The sequence below is a fragment of the Protomyctophum parallelum genome (assembly GCF_964188405.1).
Source record: "Protomyctophum parallelum genome assembly, chromosome: 11".
Classification (NCBI taxonomy): domain Eukaryota; kingdom Metazoa; phylum Chordata; class Actinopteri; order Myctophiformes; family Myctophidae; genus Protomyctophum; species Protomyctophum parallelum.
In genome coordinates this window covers 14411298-14423751 of record NC_139707.1, presented here as the reverse complement: position 1 = coordinate 14423751, position 12454 = coordinate 14411298, and the positions used below count along the sequence as shown (strand labels likewise).

General features: G+C 42.6%; 1 protein-coding gene across 1 annotated transcript; it reads left to right on the top strand.

The window, feature by feature from the left end:
- The first annotated feature begins 390 nt into the window (after positions 1 to 390).
- On the top strand, positions 391 to 10115 carry ifngr2 (interferon gamma receptor 2). The gene is made up of 7 exons (XM_083777473.1): positions 391 to 603; positions 1195 to 1306; positions 2381 to 2538; positions 2678 to 2823; positions 3426 to 3582; positions 6576 to 6727; positions 8769 to 10115. The coding sequence occupies exons 1-7, from the start codon at positions 561 to 563 to the stop codon at positions 8895 to 8897; spliced, it is 897 nt and encodes a 298-aa protein (XP_083633599.1). The 5' UTR covers positions 391 to 560; the 3' UTR covers positions 8898 to 10115.
- The last annotated feature ends 2339 nt before the right edge of the window (positions 10116 to 12454 follow it).

The following is a 12454-nucleotide window of genomic DNA, read 5'->3' as shown; positions in this document are numbered from 1 at the left end:
TTTGACTTCACTTTAAAGGGTGGAAAAATAATAACAAACCCACTTGAGTAGAAGTCCCTAAAATTGAAATTAAACAGGTTGAGAATCACTGCTAGAGCCATACAAATCTTCTCTTATGGTGGTCCCTGGCATTATCTCTTCAAATGGGGGTCTGTGGGCTAAATAGTGTCAATTTGGGGGTCCTTGACATGAAAAAGTTTGGGAACCACTGCAAGAATATAATTAATTTGGGTTGCAGGGGACATCGACATGACTTTTTTTTTTAAGTGATCCAGATTCCAAGCTAAACAGAAGGTGGCAGTATTGCAACGACTATGGATACCACCAACCACCATACAACTCCAAGAAGAGAAGAACAGTTTAGGATTGGGACATAACGGAAGTCATGGGAGTGTCGTTCTGACTCGCTCATTTTCGGGAATTTACGCATGAATAATAATATCCATGTTTTGTGTCTTTGTGAACTAATATAGTTCGTTTCATGATCTATATGGGGTTTAATTGTAATGTTCCTCTGCTTCCGAAATGCTGCGTCTGAAATGTAATACTTAATTCACATCATGTTGTACGTTTTGCTGTGGATTTATGTGATTGCGGTTCGAGGTAAGCTATTATTATTGTTTCTAACTACTACCTTTGCTAGTAAGATATAGGCTATCGTAAATTAAAAGCTTCGTCGCTTTCAGAAGGTTATAGTCGTATCATATGGTTCACATGACGCAAGTATGACCGTCATGTTTCAGGTATAAGAAGGTTGTTTTTCTTAAAACCACTGCCAGTTGCTGTTGTATTACACTATAACTACGTTTCATGTAATACATGAAACACATGTATACACATGTATTATGATGTATTACATGATGTAATACATCATAATACATGTGTAATGCATGCTGCTATAATAATGACATGCACCGGTATGTATATCACAGCCATGATTATAGGGTTAAAGAAGCACTAACTTGATTTTTAAAGGGGAGAACAAAGTTTGCACATTTGAGTGCAGTGGCCTGATCATCTGTTTTGTTTTTCTTCATGACTGGTTGTGTGTGTGTGTGTGTGTGTGTGTGTGTGTGTGTGCGTGCGTGCGTGCGTGCGTGCGCGTGCGTGTGTGCGCGCATATCTAATGTAAAATAGCACTTTATGTGCTTTAGTAGAATAATAACTTATTGTCAATTGCCTTGTCTCTCCCAGTCCATTCAGAGGAGCTGGCATCGCCACAAGATGTCCATGTTAACAACTCGCTCCTGATGTGGACTCCTGCACATCAACACAATCATGTCGCCTACACTGTTCAATTCCGGAGGTACATCAACATACAGTATCAATGTCATTGTCACCTACACTGTCTGCAAACGATATACAGTACATAAAACCACAAACCCTGGTGTAGTGCCGTGTTGCAATATTGGCAAATTTATGCTCCATCGCATGACGTAGTCGCTTGCAGACAATTTTTAGAAAGACATTTTAGAAAGCTACACTGTTGTGTGTGATTGAGTTTAAATTGATCTTATGGATCTCCTGTAAGTAAGTAGCCACGGTTACGGGGCCATTTGGCCCATAGGTCAGGAGCCTATCTCCTGTTTCTGTATAGTGTGAGGACGGTGGCTTGATGTTCAGTGGCATATGCAGGAATTACATTTTAGGGAGGCAAACGTACAATCGTGGGTGGTCCGGACCACCCGTGGGGGGACAAAAAACCAACAACAACACAAGTATAAGCAATGTATGTATTTTTATTCTAAAACAAATGCACAGTAGGCCTATGCAGCATTACAATACAGAGGTGAACCTGCACAAATTACTGAGTCAATTCAACATTGCATTAGAAGTAATGAGACTTTGCTTAAATTGAGTGGGAACAAAGCATTGTCAGGCTGTACTAACTTAATTTGCGTCTTTTCAAATGCATTTTGTGGTTGCACAATCAGAAACACTAAACAGGTTTTCAAAGAGATTGTTCCTGCCAGGCAAGTACAGTTGATGGTCCAATCCACTGCCCACTGATAGCTCTGGTTTGGTGTTTGGTGTCAATCATGTTTTTCAAATGGAGTTCAGGAGGCAGCTGCCTCCCTTGCCTCTATGGTAATTGCGCCTCTGGCTCTGGTTCAAGTACTACATACCTCAGCCATACACGTACACCTCCTTCACATGATCTCACAGGATTTACGGCCAGTCCAGCCCTTGATGCTGACTGAGTGCCAAGCAGGGAGGCATTAGGAACCATTTTTATAATCTTTGGTATGTCCCAGTATCAGGGCGGACACTCTAACGACAAAGGCCACTGAGCTGGTGCATTTGTACTCATGTGAGTGAATTACGTTATTCTTAGTTTATTTTAATGTATTCATGACTGAGGTTTGTTTTTCATTCTCAGCTCTGAGTCTCGCTCTAATACGTGGAAGGATGTCCAGTCCTGTGTTGAGACAGCGCTTACTTCCTGTGATGTTACAAAGTATGGCTGTGTGCAGCTGAGGGTGCAAGCACACACACACAACCTGACCTCGACACCTGTTGAGGCCTGCAGTATACTAGGTATTAAGTGTGTGTGTGTGTGTGTGTGTGTGTGTGTGTGTGTGTGTGTGTGTGTGTGTGTGTGTGTGTGTGTGTGTGTGTGTGTGTGTGTGTGTCTCATTATCAATGAATTGTACTCATATCTTATACTCTCCTCCAGGTGACTCCTGTGGCCCATCTGTGGATGCGTTACGTACTCAGCCGGGCATCCTGTCTGTAACTCTGAGCAGTAACCACAGACGGATGCTGGATCACACATTTGCTAAATACAGGGTGTATTATGGTCTGGAAGGTCAGCCACTAGAGGTGAGACACCTCACAGCTTTATTCAAAAGAACATTCTTACCTTTATCTTAGGGGTTGTGTGTGCACGGAAATCATTTTATGAGTAGAGGAGCACTTTGGATATCATGTCCAGTGAGTGTTTAATGTTTATTAATGCCCACAACGTTGAAGTGATCAACCATTAGTAGGACAAATAACCTAGCTAAAACTACGGTAGACATGGACATCATGGTTTATTTTGTTGTACTAATGTAGTAATGGTTGTAGTAATGATTCAAAGTCGGTTTGTAAATGACCATAGTCGGATGGATCAAGTAGGATTAAAATTGGCGTGGCAAAACAATTTTCTTTTTGAAGCGTGCTGGAATGCTGGATACCCTTCCAAAAACAATGACGCCAAGAGTGCTGAAAGGTAATGCTCGGTGCTTGGAAAAGTCCTTTTGCCATAGAAATTCATGCAGAAAGGTGCCTTATACTCCAGGCTTCCCAAAAAAAACTATATGTATGCAAAACAGAACTGATTATGGTTGCTTGCATTGTGATGCAAGTTGGTTTGGATAATGTCTAAGTGTGTAAAATCAAAGTCAATTACAGGATCTAATATTCATCTACTGTCCATACAGGAATATAAAATACATGCTCCAGACTCCAAATCTTCAGTGAGTATCAAAGGGCTGGATGAGGGAAAGAGCTACTGTGTGTATGTCCAGATTGTCTTATACGACACGATAGACCTTGGTCCTCCCAGCTGTCCAAGGTGCATGGTCATACCAGAGTCAGGTAAGCTCAGATTAAAGCCATATGAAATCAGTTTGATTGTTATTCAAAATACAATTTCTTCCTGTTTTTATATTGTTTGAGGATCATACTTTTACTGTACATTTTCGTACTTTTACAAATACAGGTTATGTTCTACTTGCTTAAAAGGGCATACTATAACAAAATACATACATAAATGGATGCACCTGGGACGTATCCTCAGTGATGTTTCCCAAGGTCATCGGGGTTTCGGGTCTCGCAACATATACCCCTCACTCAGGTGACCCAGCTGGGAGTGATCAAGTCCCGACTTACGTCCCAGTAGCTACTCTCGATAAGTCCCATTAGGGAAAAACCAGGCCCACACAATCCGTTCCTCCTGAACTACTCTGCCTGGACTGGGAGGTACCATTCTGGCACATGGAAGGACTAGACTCTGTGGGTTGACACCTGTCCGGGCCCCTCCTACGTCTCACCAGGTCCACTCCTGCTCTAGCCTCGGTCCCAGGCTTACTTATCTGCGAAAAGAAAAGCCTGGTCACAACCTAAGGCTGAGAAGCTATCGGCGGTTGTATCCTCCGGAATATCCGTCAGATGTATTTCCCCCGGATACGATATTTCCCAGACCAATCACAACACATTTTTCATTCGCGGAGAATGTAAAGTGATTTGTAAAGCATCAACGTCATTTCCTTCGGCGATACTTCCGCTAAAATCCCGCACTTCCGTTGATAGTCTTTTCAGTCGCGGTCTTGCCCAGGGTGCTCCTGCTCTCACCAGGTCAGGCCCTGTGCGTTGCACCAGACTCTCAGCACCAGGCACTTCATTCAGGAATGGTGGATTCTCAAGCCGCAACGGTTCCTCAGGCTCCACCTTGCCCTTGGTGGTGCTCCGCTTGAGGCTTGCATGGCCCTCCTAAAGGCCTCACCGTGGGTTTGTTGGGCTTCTTCCTCACGGAAGACACAGGCTGGGGCGCTAACCCATACTGCTCCCGGGTGCCGTCTAATTTCCGGCTGCCACCCGTCTCTCCGGTGGTCACCAAACTATTCCTGGTTGTCACTTAGTCTATTCCTATGAGTCACTATAAATAGAAGAACTATAACAAAATACATACATAAATGGATGCACCTGGGACGTATCCTCAGTGATGTATCCCAAGGTCATCTGGGTTTCGGGTCTCGCAACATCATACCCCTCACTCTGGTGACCCAGCCGGGAGTGATCAAGTCCCGACTTACGTCCCAGTAGCTACCCTCGATAAGTCCCATTAGGGAAAAACCAGGGCCACACAATCCGTTCCTCCTGAACTACTCTGCCGGGACTGGGAGGTACCATTCTGGCACATGGAAGGACTAGGCTCTGTGGGTTGACACCTTTCCGGGCCCCTCCTACGTCTCACCAGGTCCACTCCTGCTCTCACCAGGTCAGGCCCTGTGTGTTGCACCAGACTCCCAGCACCAGGCACTTCATTCAGGAATGGTGGATTCTCAAGCCGCAACGGTTCCGCAGGCTCCACCTTGCCCTTGGTGGTGCCGCAGGCTCCACTTGAGGCTTGCATGGCCCTCCTAAAGGCCTCACCGTGGGTTTGTTGGGCTTCTTCCTCACGGAAGACACAGGCTTGGGCGCTAACCCATACTGCTCCCGGGTGCCGTCTAATTTCCGGCTGCCACCCGTCTCTCCGGTGGTCACCAAACTATTCCTGGTTGTCACTTAGTCTATTCCTATGAGTCACTATAAATAGAAGAACTATAACAAAATACATAAATAAATGGATGCACCTGGGACGTATCCTCAGTGATGTATCCCAAGGTCATGCCCAAAAAGTAAATTGTCCATTATAAGATTATTTACATTATACAAATGTTTGTACAGTGAAAATAAAAGGGCATAAAGTCAAGTTTAGGGCATGAAATCAGGTCAAATTGAATGCTCAGATATCGTCTTGTACATACAACAGTATTAAACCCTCACATTGTGTTAAATTAATTAATTTGCCTGCATACATACACCAGTATCAGTATCACTACATGATCTCACCATAATTATCGGGAACAGGAGAGTAGCAACCCGTCCTTGGTTCTGGTCATCTGATATAATTAAAAAACAATAACTGTAATAAAGGCATATTTACTCACAACCCATATAAAATGGGTCCTCCTGATGCTTTGTTTCAATATTGCATGATCCACTGTATTGATAATTTAAAAGCCTCAGATAAGTCATAAGGGCTGGACAGTGTTGCTTGCTGTCTAAAGGTTCAATATAGAAGCATTTACTACTTTTAAGGCTGCTGTTTTTCTTTTTACCTTAACCAGGACTGACAATTTGGATATACAATATAATAATATAATATACTGCATATGTTGAGATAGCTGCATATATTATTGTATGTACAATGTATGTTTGCGCAATGTATAATATTTTAAGCCTCTTTGAACATTAGGGGCGCGGTGGCACAGTTAGTAGTGCTGTCGCCTCACAGCTAGAAGGTTCGATTCCCGCAGGGGACGCTGGGCATGTTCCCTCCTCTGCGTCATCAGTGCCCATACCCGAGGCGGGGTTGGCGAAAGGGCCTTTCTGTGTGGAGTTTGCATGTTCTCCCCGTGTCCCCTAGGGTAGGTACCCTCACAAAAACATGCAGTAATTCTGGTCTCTAAACTATGCCTGATGGAGGGGAAAGGAACTGGTCGGAATTCCTTCCACACGCTACGTCCGGCCGGTTAAGGCTCGTACCACATAGGCTCTGACGCCTGACAGCAAGTCCTGGTTCCATTCCCGGCCAGCGCAGATCTTAACTGCATGCCACTGCATGCCACCCCCCGACTCTCCCTCCCTGTTTCCCGTCTCGCTACACTTACCTTAGGGAGTGAGTGTAGTTTTGGGTGTGTTGGTGTGTCCACTTGCACACTGTAGGTGTTCATGCCTGCATTGTTCATGTGTGCACGCATGTGCTTACTGCTTACCGGTATGTGTGTGTATAATATATGTATGCGTGTGCTTTTTTTTTTTTCTAGATGAAAAGCTGCAGCAGGTTAAGATAATCGCATCAGTGTCCTGTGTGATCATAGCGGTGGTTCTGTCGGTGGTCATGGCGTATATCCTGCTGCACCAGCAGAAGAGAATCAACAGAATCAAACAGTGGTTCAAACCTGAACCCATGCCAAAGGTAGCTTCAATAATACAATACCCCCCCCCCCCCCCCCCCCCACACACACACACACACACACACACACACACACACACACTATTGCAACCTCAACCAAACAAATTTTGTAGGTAATTTGATTAATATATCTGGAAATAGAGGGTTTGTGGAATAGAAATGAGTAGTGATCGACCAATTATGGTTTTTCAGTGGTCAAAAGTGTGTGTGTGTGTGTGTGTGTGTGTGTGTGCGTGTGTGCGCACACATACACACACCCCGGTATGTATGTATAATATGTTTGCATCTAATAAAGAAACGGTATCATACAGACACAAAACAACACACAGAACTGCCCTGGCTGGTAGTTGTTGACCACAAATCTACAAGAAAACAAAATGGAGCAATGTCAAACATAGATGTATCAATTAAAGGGAAATGGTGGGTATTAATGGAAAATGTAATCTAGAAAAGTAAATGTATTCTAGTATGAACATAGAATGTATTCCATATCACAAGTAAATGTCACTAAATCATTATGTAGGATGCTCCACAATATATTGGCACGAACAAGGGCCTGTTAGGAAATAACAAATGTGTCCATCAAATGAAGTGTGCACCAAGGGACCCAGGTGGACATCACCAGATTAGCGCATGTCCGGTGGTTTACGACGGAGTGGCACGCCAGGCAAGGTCATAGCGTGCCTAGTCTCGTGTAGCCAGACTGTTGCCTTCCACAATTGTCAGATCAGATGTTTCCGGTTATACAGTCCGGAGCACGGGATCATGAGCACGCCATAAAGTGGAAGTTAAGCTTGCTGCTTAGCAGAAATGGATATTAATAAAATATATGTAAAGATATTTTAAAATATATTTATTTGAGCATAAATGCCAGCTTCCTTACTAAGATTTCAGGAGGTGTAGTTCCAGACTATATAGCATTCAGGGATTGTGGAATAGTTGTCTGGCTATGCGAGACTATAGCGTGCCTAACCAAACTACACGGTGGGGACCAGTGGACAAACACGTTCTGATGGCAGGAAAGTTGAGTAACTACCAGTATTTGATTTGATTTATTTTTAAAAGCATTTAAAACCACATGGTTACATCAGCATTTGAGGATTTTCACAAGAAAGTCCAGGAATTTATTTCCATTGAGGTCCTCACATTTAACAGATTAAAGGACAACTTTCGTTTTTTTCAACCAAGGTTCATGTTTTAGGTTGTTATTAGAGAAACTAAAAGGTGAGTGTTCATTTTCTTTCATTTGCTGCTTTCTTTCGTTTTAGGGATAATGTGACAAACTGACATATTGAGCCTATACTATACTCAGTATAAGCCCCGGTTTCCCCCAGTAGGCTACCTTCACATTCAGTAGATCCTGTGATCTTCTGTGGCCAGATGTAATTTCCTGGTGTTTATTAGGACTATAGTAAACCATAAAAAAAGCACCATAACATTGTGTAAAGAAAATACATATTTAGCCCCATGCTCGATTGCCCCCGCCCCCCTGTCAAAAACAGCTAAAATCCCTAAAACGAAAGAAAGCAGTAAATGAAAAAAGATTAACACTCATCTTTTACTTTATCTAATAACAAACATGAACATGAACCTTGGTTGCAAAAAACTAAAGTTGTCCTTTAAGCTAAAAATAAACATGACAGTAACTGTACATGACATAAAAACAAGTGCTACCTTATCTAATTCTATCCTATACTAATGACCCTCTATAGGGGAACCTTTTCCAATAGACATGTTTTTGTCTGCTGTTTAAAAGACCTCAAATTGGTTTGGTCAGTTTGACACCCGTTTCGAGGTTGTTCCACTGTGTGGCTCCTATGTAAGTAAATGATCCTTTGCCCACTTTATTCTGGAAAGCAGGAGGCTTCACATCTGGCTCTGGTGAAATGGTTGTGTACCGCTCTCTCAGTAAATGTGGCACATACCTAAATCCCTAGGGACCAAGATAGGTCACATGGCCATGACATGGCGAAAGTCTATTGCTACGTAAGTATATCTAAGTCTGAGTGCTCTGTTTTATGTTTGTCTCTTCCATGTCCCATAGTGTCTCTGTAGACTCCAAGACCACCAACTTCCGCTTATCGCCATTACCCCCCCGGAGGACCAGTGTGACCGCATCTCCTTCACGTTCACACATGAGGAACAGGGTTTGACGTCCGTCCAGGAAACCTGATGTCAATCAGTCTCTGGGACCTTTCTGTTCAAGATCCTGAACATTTACTATAAGCCATAAATTGGTCCGTCTGCCAAAAGAATTACAACAACAAAAACACAGTTATCCTGTGGAAGGTGTAACCATGTCTCCTCTAATAACACATGAAGTCAGCAGCCGGTTCCTTTCATCTGACAGTGAGGAGTTGAACAGGGAGAGCATAACGCATTGTCAAGACTCTCCACTGAACAGTCGCATCGAACAACCAGCAGGAGGTGCCGGTGAAGCAACAAAAATCACCTGGTGGCTTTACCCTGTGAATACTGACAATTGAGTTTGTTGGGGTGTCGGTCAATCAAGGATTGTAATAGGAACCGACCATATGGACCTAATGGGGATATTTTTGAGTGGTGCAACCACTCCAAGGAACAGCAATGTCTGTCCTAACCTATGTGACTGTGACTATGTTTAGAGTCAGAAACAGAGAGAGAGAGATAGTGTTGCACTGTTGCCTGATAATTACAGAGAGAGAGGCAGGGGAGAGGGGAGTTGCACTGTTGCACCACTGTTCACACGGGTGTGATTTCTTTTTAATGTTTACGGTTTTGATTTTCATCTGTGCATTTTTCACATGCAACTGTGAAAAAAAAAACTGAGCCAACATATTTGTGTGTGTGAGAATGTTCCACAGACGACATATTAGTGCTGGGCAATGTATTGATATTATACATTGGCATAGTAGAGTACCGGTAGATATAATCTGGGATTTTGGATATTTTAATATCAAGGCTTAAGTGTTGTCTTTTTCTGATTTTACCCACTTTTATTTACATAAAAAAATGATATCAAGTTATTTGTCCATATCACCCAGCCCTACAATTTTGCTTCACATAATTGCTGACAATCCATTATCACAATAGTGATTTTAAGTCCTGGAACTAGAGCTGGGACTCGATTAAAATGTTTTAATCTAATTAATTAGAAGCTTTGTAATTAATCTTGATTAATCGCATTTTAATCGCATATCAATATTCAACCCGAGAAACCTTTTTTTTATCAAATGTTTCTTGGTATCCCAGTGAATCAATGAATAGTGACTACAGGATACCACTCATTTTCAACATTTTACTGTCATTAATATACCTCAGAGCTGTTGTGTGGAAATAATAAATAAAAAAGTCACCCCATTCGTGTTGCCTAGAACTGGAGGTCTGACAAAAATCAGTAACAGTAACAAGTACATCTCAGTGACATCACAAAGCTGTACTTCATATTGTTACTGTTTTTTGTCAGACCTCCAGTTCTAGGCAACAGAAAATGGGGTGACTTTTTATTATTTCCAGTGTTACTCAAATGTGCTTTACATGGTGGGGCATGAGAAAACAAATAAAAACAACTTTATTAGGGGGGAAACACTTAGACAAAGGAATAAAATAAAAAACGGTGGAATGAACTAGCTAGTGGGGAGTGCATTACACATGGGGTTGGGGCAGAGGCAGACCATTGTCTGACCACGGACTTTCACACTTGCTGCTTCAGTATGTTTCGCATCGAGGATGGCTTGACAGCTTTGTGCTGTGGTGAATTCTCCACAAGCCTCTACTCAGAAACTACAAAACATTTCAAAGTAAAAACTTCCAGCATGTGTCTCAACAGTAAGCTGAATAATAAAAAGTGTGAATGGAGTTTCTAGGTGAAAGAGATTTTTTGACGTGCCAAAATCTGCCATTGAGCCCCATTATAAAAGTCTCAAATTTGAAAGCACTATATTTCTAAAAAATATGACACCTTTCAAAGATTCCTTTTCAGGCAAACATATCAGAGATGAACCAAGTAGGCTAGAATGGGGTTGGTAGGTTTAAGTATGTAGGACTAGTAGCATGCCAAGGTTTCTGCTATTGTCATAGAGAATGCATTGGGCGTTTAAGTTAAATAACTCAGAAACTACAAAACATTTAAAAGTAAAAAGTTCCAGCATGTGTCTCCACAGTAAGCTGAATAATAAAAAGTGTGAATGGAGTTTCTAGGTGAAAGTGATTTTGTGCCAAAATCTGCCATTGAGCCCCATTATAAAAGTCTCAAATTTGAAAGCACTATATTTCTAAAACTATGACACCTTTCAAAGATTCCTTTTCAGGCAAACATGTCCACCGTAAGATGAACCTAAGTAGGCTAGAATGGGGTTGGTAGGTTTAAGTATGTAGGACTAGTACTGTAGCATGCCAAAGTTTGTGCTATTGCCATAGAGAATGCATTGGGCGTTTAAGTTAAATAACTCACAAACTACAAAACATTTCAAAGTAAAAAGTTCCAGCGTGTGTCTCCACAGTAAGCTGAATAATAAAAAGTGTGAATGGAGTTTCTAGGTGAAAGTGATTTTTGACGTGCCTATAGAGCTGCCATTGAGCCCCATGTTAAGAAGGGAGATGTAACACATGAATTGAACAATGTGGACCCTGTTGTAAACAAGTGTAATGCTTAATTGGGTCGTCCACTCACAGTTAACAGTCTTTGTATTGAGTTTGTGCTTGAAATGTACTGTAATTCTACAAACTGTTAATAAATATTTCAATCAATCAAACCAGAGCTAGACTACACCATGATATATTATTAGGAGTACAATAACTTTGCATTGTGAATAAAAAGGTATAGCCACAGTGGGGTTGCAGTGTAATGCTGAAGGTTTAATCACAGGGCTGTCTGCTTTATGTATTATGATTAAACGTGCATTCTGGTATTGTGAATCAATGATTGAGAAAAACATCAGAGGGGTTTGAACCTGTGAAGTTATATAAAGTTGTATTCAAAGTCGGGTGTCTAAACCGCTAGACCACTGAGGACGCTGCCAGGAAGGGGACTCATGTCTGTATTGACTATTTATAAGCCGTGACGTAACCCGCTTCCAGGTCTTACGTCACACCCGGAAGGAAGTGCCGCCCCCCTCAAATCAAGGAAGCTCCACGTCCTCGCGGGCGTGGCCTCACGTCACACCCGGAAGGAAGTGCCGCCCCCCCTCAAATCAAGGAAGCTCCACGTCCTCGCGGGCGTGGCCTCACGTCACACCCGGAAGGAAGTGCCGCCCCCCTCAAATACGGAAGAGACGCGTGGAGGGGGTTTTGCTCAGTGTTGTTTTGCCACGTCACCATGTCGGTCGTCGTCGTGTCCGCCGCAAGCAGGTACGTTCAATGTTATTTAATACTTAACGTTGTTGTTCAAACATCTGTGATCACTTTGTTAACTTGTTGTGATGTTTATATATTATGTTCGTGCCGCTCAGTAAAACCGTGTTCCAGTAGCCGTATGGTTACTCTCGGCGCCTAGTAGACAACAGGGCCCGGGTTCGAGTCCCCATCGAGGACTGAGATTTAGCTTCATTCTTACCAAACTAGCACAATTGTTTTAGCTTTTCTCGTCGAGGTCCATTATTCATTCAGTATTTGAGCTTAAAAATGGTGGTCCCGTGGCTCAGATACTGAATGAATAAAGGACCTCGACTTGACGCAAACAAACAGTGTTGTGTTTGTTAAGAAGAAAAGAAACTCGGTCATCGACTGGGAAGTGAACCCGGGCCCGGATGT

What these genes read in the sequence shown, in the direction of transcription:
- ifngr2 (XM_083777473.1), top strand. Translation starts at nt 561, where the DNA reads ATGTTGTACGTTTTGCTGTGGATTTATGTGATTGCGGTTCGAG. An exon ending in TACACTGTTCAATTCCGGAG is followed by an intron (nt 1,307 to 2,380) that starts GTACATCAACAT and finishes TTTCATTCTCAG; the next exon opens with CTCTGAGTCTCGCTCTAATA. An exon ending in TGGAAGGTCAGCCACTAGAG is followed by an intron (nt 2,824 to 3,425) that starts GTGAGACACCTC and finishes CTGTCCATACAG; the next exon opens with GAATATAAAATACATGCTCC.